Below are 20354 nucleotides of genomic sequence, written 5' to 3'. Positions count from 1 at the left end.
AAAATGCTTTTTTTCTGTAAACTGTAAACTGATCGTGTAAACGAGTAAACTGATCCTGGATCGGGTTGTTTAGGGCAAAAGGTACCCGGATATTGTGTCACAGCGGAAACAAAATGACTTGCCGTGGATTGGCTGTTGTTTTCAGAAATCTCCGCCTCCCGGAACAGGATCCGTTGTCAGTGCTGACGTTGATGATGGCGGCTGTGGACCAGTCTCTCCTGGATCTGACCGATAAAGAGACCCGTGAAAAGCTGTCTTTGTGGGATCACCGCTCCGATGCTACTGCACCTTTGACAGAAAGGCAGTCGGACTCCATCCTGGATATCCGTACTGCCGCTGAGAGTATCCCCGTGCCCGCTGAGGTGAGTACAAACTGTGGAACTATTAGCTAGCACAGTAGTAGCTAGCTTGGAACTACACAGTTTGTTTTGTGGATGGCTATCTAGGAAGCCACCTAACTAGCCGACAAGGATGCACATACACAGCCAGGTAATAACAAGCATGGACATTTTCAGTACTATTTTAAATTTGAGCTTGTTGGCTATTGAAGCTATGCTGTGTGCTAGCTAGCTGCACAGCTAAGTTAGCCACTTAGCTGACCAGTCAGTTACTGTAACGTTCCTGTACTAGTCGCTTTAGCAAATGACAAATCTAGCTAGAAGTCTAGCGTGACCGAATTAACCATGTCCTGTTCTTACCCCAACTGCCCTATCGTTTGTCACGTAACGTTAAATAACTTGCCAATGTGCTTGTTAAGTTAAATAAACCACACTGATTTTAGGCATTCCATCTAGCTCTGTATTACCGACTTGTCGGTAGCTAGGTGCCTGGCATATTGTCGACTCTAATTGACAGGATGTTATCGGTTACATTGGATATACTGTATATATCCCAGTGGATACATTTAGCTGCATATGTGTATTCACGCGTTTTTGCACCTTCTAAGCTTCTTCATGACTCTGAGATTCCTGTCATTCCTTAAAACCGGTGTAGTTAGAGTAACACAGTAAAATGTCTTTAGAGAAGGTGGAATCCAGTTTCTTTCATTTTTTGCTGCCAGTGTCCGTCAGTGCACGCATGGAAATTATTTGTTTGGTCATTTTTGATTAGGCAATCCCTATCGTCATTTTGAAAGAGTTCTAATGTGTTTTTGGCATTGGTCTCACTTGCACTGTGGCACCTGGGTCTGTCAGTGGAGTTAAAAATAAATAAATAAATAAAAATTCTGATAGCAATAGTCCAATTCCATCAGGCTTATTTATTTCATTAGGGACATTCTGCAGCATCTTAAATTACAATCATATGTTGTTCAGCATTTTCTAATTCCACTAGTGAACAGCACTCTGTGCACAGTTGCATGTGTTGACCAAAAGTTGATGGTTCTGCCCTGTCTAGCTGCCCATCGAGGACCTGTGCAGCCTGACATCGCTGTCCCTGAGCTCCTCGTTCACGGCTGCAGTTCCTGCCTCCACAGAGGACGTCCTGCTGAAGGGCTTCCAGTCCCTGGGTCTGGAGAACACCAAAATAGAGACGGCACAACAGGTGAGGACCGTACGGCAGGCTTTCGGTTACCTCTGGAGCTTGTACCCTGTAAGTGGTGTACAGTAGAGAATACTGCAGTTAATCTAAAAGCTAATCCCGTTTTCTGTGCTCCCTTGTGCAGTTTTTTTCCTGGTTTTCCAAATTGCAGTCGCAGATGGATCAAGATGAAGGAGAAAAGTACAGGTGAGACCCAAAATAAAATTGTGTTCTGTTTCCTTTGTCATTTATTAACTGCAAAGATGTGTGTTCAGGGGGGCAGTCTTCTGCTTGAATAAAGGTGTTTTTTTTTCTGTGCATAATATGTATCAGGAAAAAGTGGGAGGAGCATGAGTTTCTCCAGAGTTTCTCTGACATGTCTGTAAATTAGTAACTCATATAGGAAAACTTGAATGGAACGTCACTCATTCGCTTGAAGCACAGTGGGCCCTGGAGCTGTTTGGGCAGAGCTGTGATTTTCAAGTGCTGGAGGTAATATACCTTCAAGGATATTAGGTGTATTAGGTGGGCAATTCTGGTCCTGGGGGGCCTGTGTGTGGATTTCTTTCCAGCAATTACCCCTGGCTAAATGAGCTGATTGGCTATGTACACCAATGCTGGTTCACTCGAGGATTTGATCACAGTAATCACAGGATCACAGGATCCCTCTGCTCAAGCAGAAGCAGTGCCGTGGTGCTGGTCAGGATCATTTGGCATGTGGTTGTTTCTGAAGCCTGCTTATGTGTGCGTCCTGCAGGAAGACCAGGGAGCATCTGAGTGGGTACCAGGACCAGTGTGATGCCATCCTGAACGACGTGAACCAGGCTCTGGAGCAGCTGGGCTCCCTGCAGAAACAGTACCTGTTTGTGTCCACAAAAACAGGGACCCTGCACGAAGCCTGTGAACAGCTGCTGAAAGAACAGGTAGCTTTCCACTCAAGTCCGCTGGCCCTGGTTATTCTGTGTTATTTCAACAGCTATTTAAAGGGCTGGAGCATTTGCTTCTCTGTAGAACACTTACAGCTGCTGCATTAACCTCTCTGTAGAACACTAATGCCACATCTCTTCAACTGAGCTCTTAAAGCTTTTGGGGGATAGTATCTTTGTATTGTACGTGTATTAGGGGAAGACCATCTACGTGCAATATTTAAATGGGATGGACTAACCACTGGGAGATGGAATTTCTTTTCATTATAACTTTTGCAGTTTTGGTGTTAGTTGTTACATAAGACTTAAGGGTGTTTACTTTTTCATTTTTATTAAAGTTTTAGATTTGTTCCATTCAGCCCCTAGGGGATAGCTTTTCTTACTCTGAGCGGGGAAGGGTTTATCAAGTACAGACATAACGGGTTTGTCTTTGGCAGTCGGAGCTGGTGGACTTGGCTGAGAGCATACAGCAGAAGCTGTCATATTTCAATGAGCTGGAGAACATAAACACAGTGAGTTTTTTTTAAAATTAAAAATAAATGATATTTTGTAATAATATGAAAAAAATGTTTTCATTGTTTATTTTTTACTTATTTTACGTGTTAATTGACTTCAAATGAGTATTAGAGTTTTGTACTTCAGTCCAAGTTTTTTCTAAATGCATCTTGGTCTTTGTATACAAGTTTCATTCCACTAAACCATTGTTTAGTTTTACAAATAGCTTTACCAGGAACTATTGTGGCCAATCTGCCATTTACCGTCAATGGTGGATTAGAAAAGCATTCATTGGCGTTACCATGGTTTCAGTACCTGGTCAGGCAAACACTGCTGGAGACCTCACACATTAATTGGCTTTTATACTACATTACATTAATGGCATTTAGCAGGATAATAGTGCTTGGAATGTATTGATTAAAATGACTTAATCTGCTTTTATTGCTGAATATATCTGATTGTTCTCCTTTACCTTATTTGTGCAGAAATTGAACTCGCCCACCCTGTCTGTGAACAGTGATGGCTTTATACCAATGCTGTCAAAGTTGGACGACTGCATAGAATATGTCTCTTCACATGTAAGTGTGGATTTCAGCATATTCGTTTGCTGTCACTCATTTCTCAGTCATCAAGTACTTAATTTGCCCCTTTAAAGTTGGAAATACTGAATGTTCTTGTACCAGTATATTGTAATAGTTTAGGGTTTTGAATGTATGTTCATCACAATCTGCATTATGAAGTAATCTGCAGTGTGTAAGACAAACTGTATATAAGACCACCATATAATTGCATTTCAACAAAAACACTCGATTTAATTTTCTTTTGACCACCAAAATTAATAATAAAATTTATTTGTCTTGAGGCTCTAGCATGAATGTTTATGTTCATTTATTTGTCATAATTTTTTTCTCCCAGCCAAACTTCAAGGACTACCCAGTTTATCTGGCCAAGTTTAAACAATGTCTCTCCAAAGCCATGCACCTAATGAAGACGTTTACTGTGAACACGCTGTACAACCTCACCAGCCAGCTGACCAAACGGGTGTGTAGATTACCAGTGTGCTTATTTAACATACAGGGAAAAAAGCATTCATTTTATCTGGTAATGCCAGAAATTTCATACAGTAAGATACAATTTAAAGCATTACATTTCTGATGTAATAATGACCCGTTACGACATTATTGGATATAACCTGATTTTATGGTATAATTTTCCCAAAAAGGTAATCAGAATTATAAATCTGGCTATTGGTTATCATAAATAATAAAATATGTAACATTGCCATTGTCCTATCACTTTAAATATATTTGAAAAAATGATTTGATTATAGTTGATGTACAATGATTGATAGATTGATTTCTGTTAACTATATCATTTTCATTGATTGGTGCATTGATCATGATGGCCATGCCCTGTTTGCTTGGTGGTTATTTGTCAGTTGCAGTTCATGACGAGTGTTTTGCTTATGTATTTTTATTTCATTAATTTGGAATCATTTCCCCCTAGGACCCGTTGGGTGCGGCGAGTACAGACAATGCCTTTACGCTCTACTACGTCAAATTCAGAGCCGCAGCTCCGAAAGTCAGGGTGAGTGACACAGGGCTTCTGCACAAACACACCACTGTCTATTTAGTGCAGTCCTCTGTGCAAAACGGGTGGCATGGTGGTGCAGGTGGCACTGTCGCCTTTCTGTGCAGAGTTTGCATGTTCTACTGGTGCCTGCGTGGGTTTCTTCCCACAGTCCGACATCTTCTACTAATCAGCTTCTTGGGTTGACATTAACCGGACATTGCTGTAAATGAGCATGTGTGAGCTCAGTCAGCCTACTCTGCATCAATAAAAAGCTTAAGAAGCATAAATATCAACCATATCAGCATGTACATTCCACCTCACTAACACACAATCGCGTGTGTTTGCAGTGGTGAGTCACTAATGTGGGTTTGCCTCTTCAAACGTGAGGAGCAGAACAAGCTCAAAGTTATTCATCAAGAAAATGGTTGGGAACACCCTACTGTGTATCTGCTGTGTGTGTGTTTCAGTAGTGGGGAATGTCTGCAGTTAGTGTTTAAGGCTGACGTTTGAGGTGTAGGTGTGGGTCAGGTTTAAGTACTAAACATTTTTATTTATTTTATTTTTTATATCTCTCTTTTCTTCCCCCCAAAGTAGTCAGGGCACTACCAATGTAAACACCAGAGGGTTGGGTTGGGTTGTGTTGTGTTGTGTAATTGTTGTTTTTAGTAAGGTGAGTAATGTGCCTTTGGCAGTAGGTGACTGAACAGACATACGAGTCCAGTTTAGCTGTAGATGTTGGAGATGTTTAAAAAGTTTTCGCACACGACACAGAGCAGGAAGTAGGAATTAACCAGCCTGCTGGGGAAAAAGTGAAGTATTTGTTTTTTTGAGAGAATTTTGTTCATTTTTGGACACCTTTTAAATGTTCATGAAGATTCTAAATGTTTACCACATTCTCATAGTTGTCATTTTTAAGCGGAAAAGGTTATCACCAATAGTTTCTGCTGTCCTTCTGAGAACTGCTTGTACATTTTCCAGACGCTGATAGAACAGATTGAACAGAGGTCAGAGAAAATACCGGAGTAAGTACCAGCTTTACTGCCATTTTCGAAGTGCTCTGTACAATGTATACTTGCTCATGCTCACAGGGCGTGTGTGTGTGTGTGCGCATATTGTTCCTGAGGGTTGGTAAGACCCATCCCACACTCCTCATTCCTGAGTGTATTTGCTGTTTTCTGAGTGTGTGTGCTGTCTCCTGCAGGTACCAGCAGCTGCTGGGGGAAATTCACCAGTGCTACCTGGACCAGAGAGAGCAGCTCCTGAGTCCCAGCATCAGCAGCACCATCACAGACCTGACTAGCCACAGCCACAAGGACCACTGCGCCCTGGTGAGAGCCTACAGGGGCCATAGCCTGTAATATTACATTATATTACATTTGATTTATCCAAAGCGACATACAATCAGTACATACAGAAGGTCATTGGAACAAATGCTTAAACAGGTCAGATAAAGCACAATTCTGATAAAGTAGTGTTAGAGTGTCTTCTCCATAAGCCAGAACAACAAGTCAAGTTCACACAGGCTAAGTCTTAAGCTAGAGGCATTATAAAGAACTAGTTAAAAGAACTACAACATCAAGGTGAAGACGCAAGTATTAGGTGAAAGTGACTCTTGACTGGGAATAGCCCTGCAGAGTGGTGTCGTGAAATTTAGTCATGGTAGAGAATGCTGGTAAATGTAGTTCAGTGAACAGTCAGGGCTGAATGTATACATTCTGTACTGTCGCCTGCGCAGTAACTGGCCTCAGTAGCCCATATTCATACATTTTAATCTATAAGGACAAGGAACTGGTTGAGGTGCAAAAGGCATTAAAGCGGAAATATATTGTGAGACGTTCACAACAGGTGCCTTGTATCAATGATCTGTTATGATCACTGTGTCTACACCGTTTTACTGAGTGTTCATGTGTGTGCGTGTGCGTGTGCGTGCGCGTGTGTGGGTTTCTCACCACAGGTTCGCAGTGGCTGTGCATTCATGGTTCATGTGTGTCAGGATGAACATCAGCTCTTCAATGAGTTCTTCTCCAAACCCACACCTAGGCTAGAGTGAGTACTGCCTTATCTTATTGGGAAGTCTGTATTTATATTTAATGAGGAACCATATGGACAGTTTGTCCAAAGCACCCAGCAAAAGTGTCTTCTAAATTTTCCTAGGGAAAACTTTAAAATGTTTATCCTTAATTATTTTGGTGGATTTGGCTGGCGGTCACAAATGTTTATTATATATGTTTACTTATAAATCCAAGTACATTTACCCAAACTGGACAGTAGCGGGTGCTGTGGTGTGAGCTGCCATGTTGTGGACAGTAGGGGGCGCTGTGGTGTGATCTCTGTGTTGGTCCCTGACAGCGAGCTCCTGGAGAAGCTGTGTCTCTCTCTGTACGACGTGCTCCGCCCCCTCATCATCCACGTCATCCACCTGGAGACGCTGTCGGAGCTGTGCGGCATCCTGAAGAACGAGATGCTGGAGGACCACGTGCACAACAACGGTACTGCCCTCCCCCACACCTCTGTGTGCGTGCGTGCATCGTGTGCTGGTTCTGTTCTTTTAAAGTGAGGGTTGAGGCTGTGTGTGTGTGTGTGTGTGTGTGTGTGTGTGTGTGTGGTGTGGCAGGTTGAGGCTGCATGTGGCTGTGTTCCTAGTCTGGCATACTGAGTGTGTGTGTGTGTTCATAGCCTGATTGATACTACATGTATGTGTGTTCATAGCCTGGACTGATGCTACATGTCTGTGTGTGTGTGTGTGTGCACAGCTGGGCAACTGGGAGCCTTCGACGCCGTGGTAAAGCAGATGTTGGAGGATGTGCAGGAGCGGCTGGTGTACAGGACTCACATCTACATCCAGACCGACATCATCGGCTACAACCCCGCGCCCGGGGACCTGGCCTACCCCGAGAAACTGGAGATGATGGAGGTGTGTTCCTCTCTCCCGCTTGTGTGTGCGTGTATATGTGTGTCCGCTTGCCGAAGGTCCTGGCAGTGTTCGTGTGGACGCAGGACCCACGTGCATGTATATGTGTGTGTGAGAGAGCATGTGTGTATGTGTGAGAGAGCACTGGTGTGTGTGTCCGGCTGTCTGTCGGATGCTCTCTCTGACGAGGCTTGCCCAGTAGTGTTATTGAAGATCTGGCAGACAGGAGCCCTGTGTTGTGTGTGCAGAAAATCGCGCAGAGTCTGAAGGAGGAGCAGATGAAGATGGCGTCTCCGGACACCTCCTTCTCTGAGGTGCAGCTGGAGGAGCCCAACGCCAAGAAGAGCTCTGGTAGGGCTCGGCCAAGCACGTCAGCGTCAGTGCCGGGCATGAACAACACGCACGTACACACACACACACACACACACATACACACACTCTTATGTGACGTTTGTTCCTCTGCTATTTGGTCACACACACACACACTCACACACTTATGTGACAGTTGTTCCTCTAGTCTCACACGCACACACACGCACACACACACACACACACACACACACACACATACACATGTGACTGTTGTTCCTCTGGTCTCACACGTACTCACATGCACACACACACACACACACACACACACACGTGACAGTTGTTCCTCTGGTCTCGCACACACAGGCGGTACGGAGGCATCACGGCCCCTGGCCTCTATCTCCCCCGCGGACCTGCACGGGATGTGGTACCCCACGGTCCGCCGCACGCTGGTGTGTCTGTCCAAGCTGTACCGCTGCATCGACGTGAGCACTGCCCTGTGCGCCGCCAGGTCACTCTGCGTACAGACAGAGTCTCTCAGCACTTCACACAGAAACGGCCTTTCCAGTGCCAGGCCTTCCTGATTTCCTCTATTATTGCATTTTTACTAAATGTAATATTATACAAAGGGAACCTGAGTACACAAAAAACACATTTCTGCAAAGAAGACTGAATTCCTCCTCAGCGATGTGAAAGACTGATATCAAATAATAGGAAGCATTTGGTTGCTAATTAATGTGGTGCAATCAGTTAAGTATTAGGGGCTAACACTTTTTCACAACACTGTGAGCCTGTGGTCTCATTTTTACTGTATTTATTCTAATGAAAAATCAGCATTGTCTCTTGCTGTTGTCATCTACAATCCCTGTATAGATTTAAACGAAGGCTCCATCACTAATTTCGTCCCCCGATAAAACATCTGCTTTGAAGTAACATCTGCGTTGGAAGCTGTCTGCGGTTTGCCACACATCATTTGTGATGTGATTCGCTGTCGAGTTCTCGGTGAACAGAGTGATCTGTCCATATAGGGTTGAGGGAGGTGGTTTAATGTGACGTTGGGTTCACTCATCGCTCATTCCAGAAGACAGGACTCATTTGTTCCATTCTGCAGCTGCTCTCCCTGAGTCATAACCTCTGTGCTGGTGAGTGTTAATGTAATTCTCCTCCTCTACCACCAGAGGGCGGTGTTTCAGGGCCTCTCGCAGGAGGCTCTGTCTGCCTGCATCCAGTCCTTACTGAAAGCCAGTGATGTCATCATGAAGAACAAGGTTAGTCAGCTGTGCGCTTGGCCACACCTGGACCTGAGGTGTCCTCTGTTCCCGCAGGGTCTGTTCATCAGGAAAACAATCTCTCTGTTCTGTTCAGTTCTGTTTAGTACTTTACTAAGGAAACTTGTCTTGCAATAATAGTAAAAGAACAGCAAACCATTATACAACAACAATGATGCATGCACAACAGTGACTAAATTGCATAACAGAATAAGGGATACTATGTAGATATATGAAGACACTACACAAATACAACAGATAATATATATAATAGGACTTGAATTAATTTGCTGTGTAAGCATTTTTGAGATTTTGCAAAATTATAAGAGATATGAAAGAGTTTTTATATCCATTGCTCTGTTTGACTTGAATGTTTGTTGGTGCCAGACGGGTTGGTTTGAGTACCTCGGAGACCGCTGATCTTTTGGCATTTTCATCCACGACAATCTCTCGAGTTTACAGAGAATGGTACAAAAAAGTAAATGAGTGGCTATTCTGTGGGTGAAAACATTGTGAGATGTCAGAGGAGAATGGCCCGACTGGTCAAAGCTGACAGAAAGGCGACAGTAGTTAAAATAACCACACATTACAACAGTGGTATGCAGAAGAGCATCTGAACACAGCAGGAGAAGAGAAGTCTAATACATGAGTAATCAAGTGGTCCCTGAGTGTGTATTGCAGTATATCGAAAGTCGGGCTTGCAGGATAGCACTGTTCCTGCAGATTCCCAGACAGAGTGTGTAACTGTGAATAAGCAGCTATGGATGAGAGCAGGGTCTGTGTGTCTCCCGGGTGGAGGGGATTGGGAGGGAACTCTGTCCAGATGTGAGCTGGATCAGGGTGGGTCTCCATATGGAGCTCTGAGTGTGCACCAGCAGCCATAGCTCTGCCCTCTGATGGCTGAAGCTGCCTGCCTGCCTTCCTGCCTGCCTGCTTATGTATATGTATTCTCGTTGGGGAGCTGGCAGGAACACCAGGGTCCTGGTATGACCAGTTGGGGGCAGATGTTCTGACGGTGCTCTCGTACAAAATGGCTGCCATACAACACCTTGGTGGGGGCTTTGCAGAGTGTTGAAGGACTTGGACTTTTAATGGTTTTATTTAACTGAGAAATGAAGTGGTGCCATGGAATTTAACCTGATGTAACAATCAGTGTTGGAAGCTTTCAAGAAAACACTGAAGCATGATTATTTCTGATTATTGCTGTTTTATTTACTTGGATTTTTCAAGGATTGTCACTTTGTTTGGGGAAAAAAGAGTTCTCCTTCAAAAACATGGCCGAACAGAGTCATGAGTTCTGGTTTTGATGCAATGGAGTTATGGAACATATCCCTAACATTCCAGAAAAATCTACTCTTCAAAGGGTTAATTTAGCATTATCCTCTCAATTTGATGAGCTACAGAGTCCAGTAGACTGGATATGTCTGAACTGTGAGCTGCCAGTGACTGAGGATGATTATATATGTGTGCAGACAGCGAGTCATTTTCTGTTGTCCGTGTTGAGATATAAAGAGGCTGCAGTCTGTTGTGCAGACGCACTGATTGACTGACTGACTGCAGTGTTTTTTCCGCCTTGTCTATAGACACACTGACTGACTGACCGCCTGGGTCAGTCAGAATAACTCTGGGTTTGCTGCCCTTTCTGCACGCACGGCGGTGGCTGAACGTTTGTCTTGTGCGCAGACTCAGATCGACGGGCAGCTGTTTCTGATCAAGCACCTGCTGATCATGCGGGAGCAGATCGCTCCCTTCCACACGGACTTCGCCATCAAGGAGATCTCTCTGGACCTGAAGAAAACCAGAGGTGGTGTTTACATTTCACCTTTACGTTACACTACCTTACACAACCTGATGTAAAACGGCAGCACGTAGCACACGGTAAAACACTCCATGAAATGAAAGTAAACAAAGCTACCATCCATGTATTTAATACTGCTTTTATTGCCTCCGTTTCTGGAATGCAAGTGGAAAGGTTCATGCGTTTTGGTATGAGGCCCGCTTAAAGGATGCTAATCTCCAGAGATTTGCAGTCCCTCTGAATGAATGGTAGTGCAGTTCCTGCTATTGAACACTTGGGGGGCACCTTCGTTGCTGTGATATGTTGAGTGAAAAAGTTGATTTATTTGTAGACGCTGCGTTCAAAATCCTGAACCCCAAGAAGGTTCCAAGTTTCTTCAGGCTCAACAGTCACAACGCCATCCTTGAGTTCCTCCTGGAGGTGAGATTTTCTTTAAAGAACATTGCCACACACTGTCTACTTTAGGGACATAATCAGATGGTTGCAGTTGTGTTTACAAGTGTTCGGTAAAATGATTTGGAGAAAGAATGTGCTGAATGGAATCTTTTTGCGTGTTGCGTGTTTTGAATTAAACCTGCTCGAAAAACGAGACTTATGTTTTCATCGGTTTTTGAAGTACACCTCACCTTAATATTCTGCAATTCGATCTCCTTGAATGATCCAGTGAGATCTTCCCTCTCAGAGGGAGAAGCGGTTGGGTATTAGGGTGTTGTTATGGGTATTTTGCAGTATACGTTTTGTCAGAATTCCTGGCTTTTCGTTGGCCCCCAGGGAACGCCGGAGATCAAGGAGCACTACATCGACTCTAAGAAGGATGTGGACCGTCACCTGAAGTCCAGTTGCGAGCAGTTCATCCAGCAGCAGAGCCTCCTGTTCATAGGGACCCTGGAGGAGTTCCTGACCAAGGTTCGAGCCCAGCGCTTAAACAGGCCGAAACCGGCCTTTTTCTGATGCTCATTTCCTGGTGAGCATCAGAAAAAGAGTCTGATCACTAGCACCAGTATAAGCTCCCCTTTCAATGTAAAATCAATGGTAACAATGCGGTAAAAATACAAAGTCATATCATTTTTCCCCACTGGAAAATGTTGTCTCAATCTGTGTTTTTCTTCATCTAATATCTACCCTTACCCCACGATTTTAAAGTTTCTCTGTTATTAGGACAATACAGTAATACTTTGGGGATGAATCAGGGACAGTTTACATCACTGCAGTCTCACACGCTAAGTGGGAGAGCTGCATTCAGCACCCCTACTGCACAGTCTCTGGGTCCAAACTGTACAACATGGCAGTGCCTGTAAACGTGGCTTCCGCAGTTCTAAAATGGTTTTCATAGCCCATGGATAGTCAGTGGGTGATGAAACGCGCACTTTTGGACGGACAGTGCTTTTGTGTCCTCTTCCTTTAAACTCAAAAGGACAGGAGAGGTTTCTAATTCAATTCACAGAGGAAGTAGACCCGGTGGGGGAGGTAGTGGTAATTCTGGACATTGTTTCCTGGCTTGTCAGCTTCTTTTTGATTTATATTGGTTTGAGAAAGGCAAACGTTGGCCTCTTGGCACACAGAGGCAAGTGCATATTTTTGAATGTTGTTGTTTCTCTGGTTGGAGGGATCTGAGAGGCAGCAGTACAGGGAGTGATTAGAAAAACCATGATGGAGAGAACTGTGGGCTGCTATTGGCTTATTGAGCTGCTGGTGTTTTCACTTTGTTGGAGTGCTGTAACCCTATTCGTTATTGAGCTGCTGGTGTTTTCTCTCTGTTTGGGATGCTGTAACGATATTTGTTAGTGACGCTGGGATCATGTTCTCTCTGTTCCAGGTGTCTGCACTGAAGACCATGGCCATCCAAGGAGGCCCCACATATGACCTCTCCAAGCAGCCATGGGCACAGCCTGGTCAGAAACGCGCACACACACACACGCGCACACGCACACGCGCACACACACACACGCGCGTGTGCGCGCACACAAGCACGCACAGGGAGGACTGTGGGTAGTCCCTTTTCTGTCCGAGTCACTGTTCCCACTGGTTTCCCCTGCAGCCAAGATCAACGACGTGGTGATGGCCACATACCGCGTGATGAAGACCAAGCTGCCTGGCACCATGCAGAGGCTGTCCCTGTACCTGGCCAATAGGGACACAGAGTTCATCCTCTTCAAGCCCGTGCGGGTGAGTGCCACCCTGCCGCTGTAGGGAAATGTAGTTTTCTATGCTGGACCCTCCAGCAGTGGCACAAGATTCAGTCACTTTGATAAAAGAAAAGGACTCGCACACACATACATGCTCCTAAATCATTCTGATGAAGTCTTGGTATGGCTGAAATGTAAACCCTATTGTTATTTTGTTTTGGAGCATTACATCAACTGTGCTAGCCTTTTTCTTCCATGGTTTCTCCTGCTTTTGGCTCTGCACCTCAAGCCTATTTTAACCCATTATCAGGCGAAACCAAGCAGCAGATGAGATTGTGGAGGAAAGGTGAGGTGAGTGTTGTTAAATGGGTTCCCGAGTGAGTTTTTGGGGGTTTATTTGTCTGTACAGAACAACATCCAGCAGGTGTTCCAGAGGCTACATGCCCTGCTGCAGGAGGAGTTCAGTGGAGAGGACCTGCAGATCATCGCCTGTCCCTCTATGGAGCAGGTACATTCAGCCTCAATCTACACCTGTCCCTCTAAAGAGACGGTAACCTTCACACACATACCTATCCCTCTAAAGAAGAGGTGACCTCATACCGAAGTTAGCTTGTTGCTCCTCAGAATGTGATTAATCACTAACCATTACCATTATTGCAAAAACCTTATATATCTAAGAGTCTAAGCAGCTGTTAAGAAATTGGAGCGTTGTAGAAAATCACACAATGTGTGTGGACTTGTCATGGGTGTGACTGGCAACTCCTCAGGTCAGGTGACCTGTTGCTGCTGCTACTGCATTACTGTCATACTCTGCCCCCCCCCCCAGGTAAACCTGCTGCTGTCTGTGAATAAGTAGCTCCCAAATAAGGGCAGGAGGCGGGGCTCCCTCGACAGGGGCGGGACTACAGCCAAACCTGGGGACGGGGCGCATCGGCGTCCTATGAACTGCTGCGACCGACGGTGTGGGGGAGGGGCCGTGTCTGGCCTTTGGCTCCGGGGCTGTAGTGATCCTAGGATAGAGGTGGAACGGTGAGAACATCGCTGGTCGGTGTGGAGTCGCACTACCAAAGACTGCTTTGCACTGACTTGCCCGGCTGCCCTGTGTGTTCCCGGCACAGATCCGCAGGTCGGACTCCGCGGATGTCCGCCTGGAAAAACTCTAAATTCCTTGTTACTGAAATGCAGGGGACTCTTGGGTTTCTGGTGTAGTGAAGGGTGATCCGTGTAGCTGCTGTGGGTGTCCACATCACAGGAACGTGTGTGTGTTCTGGGTGAGTGGGGGATTTAACCAGGCAAATATATGTGAATCGGTGTCCGGGATGTCACTCAATCAGCCTCAGCACCTTATTGGAGGTCTAATGCTAATGGTAAGAATGGGTACGGTTTCTGTTCTGGTGAGGGGGTTTTGGACAACGTTAGAGGTCATATGATAAAACGCAGATGAGTCTGTTTTCTGAATCTTGAGTTTCATAAACAGTTTAGCCTCATTTTTGTTGAAATAATTGCCTGTGTGAATGTAGCTAGATGCAGTGTGCTCTGCAGGGGAGAACACAGGCTTTAACCTCCAGTCCTGCGGGGGGCGCTGTGTCCGCTGGCTTTCTGTGCGTTTTAGCATCAGGGATTCATGCAAGTCACTGATTGGCAAAAGGGTCCGCACACCTTTTTCTCAAGGCCTGATTGGCTGAAAAGAAGCCACGCAAACCTGCTGGCACTGCAGCCCTACAGGACAGGAGCTTCACCCTCCTTGCATACAGGATTCCTTTGTAAAGTACCTTCGGTGCTCTTTTGATGCCTGGCTTTCTTTATTAAGAAAAAAGTGCTTATCTTGCTGTATTTCCCCCATGTTTGTATTTTGTCCCCCCTTTCTGCTGTATTTTCTTTTTATTTGTTAGTCTGCTGTCTTTTTTTTGTTTGTCCCCCCCCCCCCCCCCCCCCCCCCCCCCTCAGACATAGGTGTACAAATTGGTAGATTACGTCATGGCATTCGAATCTAAATGGCATCAGTTGTGTGATGTGAAATTTAAGCCAGTAAAACACGGGTCTTGTAATGTTATGCTTTCTCCACCAAAGCTGTGCCTGAGTTATGGGTGTGAAAGCAGCATGAATGCGATGGTGGTGGGATTTGATGTAGTGCTCTGTGAGATCCCATCGTGGCATCAGAAAAGAGCGGCTCTTCCTTCACCATTCCCAGCTGCTCTCTTCCCTGTCAGAATGAGGGTCGGTCACACATACTGTACTGGCACAAATTATGGACAGATTAATACAATATTTAGCAGTAATTTGTCATAATAAATGTAATGTGTAATCAATGTAATGTCAGCATAAAATAAATAATATTTTAAAAAATAATAATTAGAATTTGTTTGGAATAATCATGACATCTTCCTTCATGTTTTAGTTCATATTAACATCTCTGACAATCTAATGCATTTCGGTCCAATGTTAATTAAAAAAAAAAAAAAATTTGGCGTTAGATGATAATATTCATGTTAACTTTCTTTTTTGGCTTGTGCTTCTGTTACTAGTCTCATAATATCATTACATGGTCAATAACGGTCTCCTAGAAGGGAAACAAGATAAGAAAATAGGCACTCGTAAAGTTTTACATAATTTGTGCCAGTACTGTCCCAGCTAATGCAAAACCATGCTCACAATGTTGCAGCCATGTCGTGGCAATGTTATAACATTGACAAAACATTCCAGTACCATTATGAGAACATTTAGTGTCAGCTGGGCTAGGTGTGGCTGCTTGTCTCTTGTGGCCGCCGTTCTCTCCGCTTCCTTCTGCTGTCTGGGTTCTGTGGCAGCGGGGCCAGCCCTATGGTGGTTTGGTTGCCCTAAACAAGAATGCTGTGGCCCCAAACAACATAAATCGCAGCCGCCCGTAAATGACGGTGTGAATTGTGTGGCCCGGGGCTGGCTGTGGCCCTAAACCCACAGTGCAGGGGGTGTGTGTGCCGGCGGGCAGCTCTGACGGGTTGTGTCTCAGGTTATGCAAGATGATGTGCTAAAGAGGAAACACTAGTGCTCTGTCTCTGCTCTTTGACCTTGTGTTGACCTTCAAACTCTATTGGTCATTGTGTTCCCTTAACCTATGCAAATTGATCAACTTAACATTTAATATATGAATAAGAACATAATCTCTGGATTTTGTTAATATATAGGTACAGTGGGGTATGGCTGCCATTGATTATCCTAACTTTGAAATTCTGCAATGTATAACATCAGTGTATAGCAGTGCCAGTATTTTCTGGAATTTTCTAATTGGAATGGAATATTATCCCCTCATAATGGCTGCATGATCAAAAATGGTGATAGTTCATAGCACACCGGGTGAAATAAAATAGATATATGCAAGGTTTTCAGGGTTACAGGATGGGGTCTCCAGAAGGAAGAGGTGTTCTGGGTTGAAGCATGTTGTCCATATTGCTCTACATTTTGATAGATGTTGTTCTGAAGTTTGTTAAACATATACTGTGTGGAAGTCTAGTGAAATTCCTCATGAGTGCTTGGGCATCAGACCACAGGGGTATTTCACAAAGCTGGATTGCAGAATTTGCTGGATAACTGCGCTGAGTAAATCCTGCTCTTTTTACTTCAGTCCATGTTCCCGATTTTGGACCAGGATTTACTCTGTGTGGTCGTCCATCTAACACTGTATTCCTGCTGTGTGAAACAGGGTCCTTGGTTTGGGCATGAGGCTGTTCCCATTGTTCACCAGTACCCCTGCCTATGAGCTCACGTTGTTGCCACATCTCCCAGAACGGCCTACATGTAGCCCGATGTCGTCCCACGTCTCCCCTGCTGAAAGCCTGGTTTAGGATCCCCCCTCTACTCTGTGCATCTCACCACCATTGTGCCAGTTTCTCTGCTCCTCCCTGGACAACCGTCCCACCCAACCCCCAACCTGACAGCTGAACATGGAGCCTTTAGTGGAAACATCTCCTCTCCACTTGAAAGATCGTGTTGTTTGGTGTGAGAGAGCAGGGGCCTGGTGAACCACCATATTGGGTGGAGGTGGCGCAGTGTCAAACCAGTGACTTGTTGGAAGTGCTAGCCTCAGCAAAATGCTATGCCTGATAGCCGATCTCAAAGACTAAAGTCACTAATCGCATGCCGTGCTACCGACCGAGTGGTTCGCGGGGCCCCAGTGTCTCGTCCCCAATACTGACAGTTTTTCTCCATGTTAATTGTTGATTGTAGACTTGATGTCAATAGCTCCGAATTTCTATTTGCTGTATATAATTGTTTTGTATTTGGGTTGATTTGAGCCCCTCCGTTCCATAATCAGGCCAAGATGGTGATTTTAAATTTCTTTTTTCTTTTTTCCCCTTGTCTTTTTTAGTATTTGTTTTGCACTGTACAGAATTATCCAGTGGGTCTCAATCTGAAGAACACAGCCTGATTAATGAAACTGAAGTGTAAATTAATTTTATTCTTCCAATAATTGTATTCTTCCAATTAACAATATCAAATCTTACAACACGATTTATATAAAATTTGAAATATAACAACGTTTTCTTAAAAGAATCCTATGTATAACAGTGTATATAACAGTAAGCTATTTATCTATTCCGATTCAGATGGGTATTAAATAAAGCCTTTCATGTCTTATTTTCCGGTTATTTCTGTTCTGTTCTAATGCAATGATAAGTATGTATTTGTTGTAGAATATGATGTAATTGTGTGATTCCAAGCTTTTATTCAGCACAGATCTCCGTGGCTTCAGGGGTAGACTGGAGTCTGCCCCCCACCCCCCAACCCCCCCCCCCCCGCCCCACAGTACCAGACCTTGCTGAAAGATCCCACCATGCATTGCATCAGCTTAATGGAGTCCCATATGCACATCCTGAATGGCTTGCATTCTGCGATTCTTCTTCCTGCATGTCCAAAGCCACCATTAACTCTCAGGAATTGTGATTAGTTGCACACATTAAAAATAAATGCACAGACAACAGTGTTCAAATGAATTGTACAAAGTGACGGTGTAAAAGTTTTAAGAAATGTGCATGTGCTGTCAGATACCCACTCAGGTGGTGTAGTGCATGGTTGGAGCTAATACCTGCTGACACTGTAGCCCTCAGACCTGGACTTCTGCTGCTCTGATCCGGGAGAGGCACAGGCTCTGCTGGTTTATGTTGTTACTCGGCACTTAATCAATTACAGCAGATAATTACTCGGTTGACTCCCTTCGCCTGGTTTCTTTGATAAGAATTGGGTGTTGATTTTAAGGTGGTAAAAAAGTATATAAAATGGACCCCTGTTTTAGACATGGTAAGTTAAGTAAATTTTATTTATATAGCACCTTTCACAGACTGTCACAAAGTGCGTCACAGGATAAAAATAAAGAATAACAATAATCATAAAAGAACAGTCAATAAAACCAACAAATCACAAATAAATGGACATGAAATAATCGGAAATACAGTCAAAAAAGAAACGGCTAGACAAACGCCTGTCTAAAGAGATGTGATTTTAGCCTCAAATGCTTTTGTCTCTTCATGTAATCCCAGACAGACGTTCAGATCAGGTCTCTGTGGAGGCCATACCATCACTTCCAGGACTCTTCTTTTCCTCTGAAGATAGTTCTTAATGACATTGACTGTATGTCTGGGGTCATTGTCCTGATTGAGGCAGAATAAATTAGGGGCCAATCAGATGCCTCCCTGATGGTATTGCCTGATGGATAAGTATCTGCCTGTACTGAGACCATTCATTCTGAACAAATCCCCAACTCCATTTGCAGAAATCCAGCCCCAAACTTGCAAGGAACCTCCACCATGCTTCACTGTTGTCAGCAGACACTCAGTCTTGTAACATTTTCCAGCCCTTCGGTGAACAAACTGCCTTCTGCTACAGCCAAATATTTCAATTTTCTGCAGCCCAGTTCCTGTGCTTTCGTGCATAGTTCAGTCGCTTGGCCTTGTTTCCACGTCGGAGGTATGGCTTTTAGGCCACAATTCTTCCATGAAGACCACTTCTGACCAGACCTCTCTGCACAGTAGATGGGTGTACCCTCTGGTTTCTGCCAATTGTGAGCTGATGGCACTGCTGGACATCTTCTGATTGCGAAGGGAAGTAAGCATGATGTGTCTTTCATCTGCTGCCCTAAGTTTCCTTGGCCGACCACTGCATCTACGGTCCTCAATGTTCCCCGTTTCTTTGTGCTTCTTCAGCAGAGTTTGGACAGCACATCTGGAAACCCTTGTCTGCCTTAAATTTCTGCCTGGGAGAGACCTTGCTGATGCAGTATAACTACCTTGTCTTGTTGCTGTGCTCAGTTTTGCCATGGTGTATGGCCTCTGACATTATGCTGTCTTCAGCAACCTCACCTTGGAAGCAGAGTTCCTCACCCAGTTTTAACCCTCCTACACAGCTGTTTTTGTTTGAGTTAATGGTTGTGTTTCAACCTACATATTAAATTGATGATCATTAGCTCCTGTTTGGTCTAATTGGTTAATCACACACCTGACTATATGCCTACAAAATCCCTGACTTTGTGCACTCACTTTGCATTTTGTTATTTGATAAAAAATAAACCATTAACATTTCTATTTTTGAAAGCATTCTTACTTTACAACATTTTTTCACCCGTGCCTAAAACTTTTGCACAATACTGTATCTGTGAAAATGTGTTAATGTGTAAATCTCCCATCCAGAGACCTGGAGCCCCAATGGCGCCCAGTTCTCACACCTGCTTCTTTTTAAAACCTGGCAGAATCACATTAAATTCCAGGGCTCTGAAATGCATCCCAGGTGTATGGCCATCTACCTGAGTACTGCACTCCCACTCTTGACTTGAAACTGAATTTTTAGGTTGTCACTTATGATAAGAACTTTTTTTTTTTTTTCAACATTCTCCTGGGACTTTTTAATTTTTGGATGTCTAAACCGGTTTGATTCTGAGCTGGATAGTAGTTGCGGGACTGAACGACATGTACCTGTGATAATTTACTTTGGCTGGGTTTCTGTTTGAAAGCCAGCCTTCTTACATGGTGCTATGAAACAAGCGGCATAAGGAATGTGTGATGTTTATCAGTTACTAATTCACACGCTGCAGGCACAGAGCTGCCATTATATGCAAAGAAAACCTCACTGATGTGCTTTCTTGTTGGGTTATGAGATGATACACTGCTGAGTTAAACATCAATGCTGTTCATTCCAGCAAGCCCCCGCCCCAGCCGTGGGGCATGTTCTGGACCGCGTTCTCAGTGGAGAGTTTATGCTGGCTGAGCTTCTGCCACGGTTCGGTCTTTTCTTTGTCTTTCCTTGGTGCTCCTCTGGCCGTGTGCACTGTTAAATGTTAAGTCTTAAATTAACTTTGATATCGGACTCGTACGAGTTGAATTAGGATTGAACGTTGTTCTGCACAGACTCTCGAATGGTGTCCTGATTCGCCCTCTCTTCTGTGCTTCGTTCAAGCTCAGCAAG

At 44.4% G+C, this 20354-nt stretch overlaps 1 protein-coding gene across 1 annotated transcript; it reads left to right on the top strand.

The window, feature by feature from the left end:
• Positions 1-170: 170 nt before the first annotated feature.
• Positions 171-14776, top strand: cog3 (component of oligomeric golgi complex 3). Its single transcript, XM_061226354.1, has 23 exons — positions 171-362; positions 1396-1542; positions 1664-1725; positions 2276-2441; positions 2882-2956; positions 3425-3517; positions 3855-3980; positions 4446-4526; positions 5490-5533; positions 5713-5839; positions 6466-6557; positions 6861-7000; positions 7265-7425; positions 7671-7773; positions 8098-8216; positions 8910-8999; positions 10683-10803; positions 11129-11217; positions 11569-11703; positions 12614-12689; positions 12836-12963; positions 13333-13431; positions 13750-14776. The coding sequence occupies exons 1-23, from the start codon at positions 192-194 to the stop codon at positions 13777-13779; spliced, it is 2475 nt and encodes an 824-aa protein (XP_061082338.1). The 5' UTR covers positions 171-191; the 3' UTR covers positions 13780-14776.
• Positions 14777-20354: the final 5578 nt, after the last annotated feature.

The sequence above is a fragment of the Conger conger genome, chromosome 17 (assembly GCF_963514075.1).
Source record: "Conger conger chromosome 17, fConCon1.1, whole genome shotgun sequence".
Taxonomy (NCBI): domain Eukaryota; kingdom Metazoa; phylum Chordata; class Actinopteri; order Anguilliformes; family Congridae; genus Conger; species Conger conger.
The sequence above is the reverse complement of the archived record's forward strand: the minus strand, read 5'-3'. Positions and strand labels throughout refer to the sequence as shown.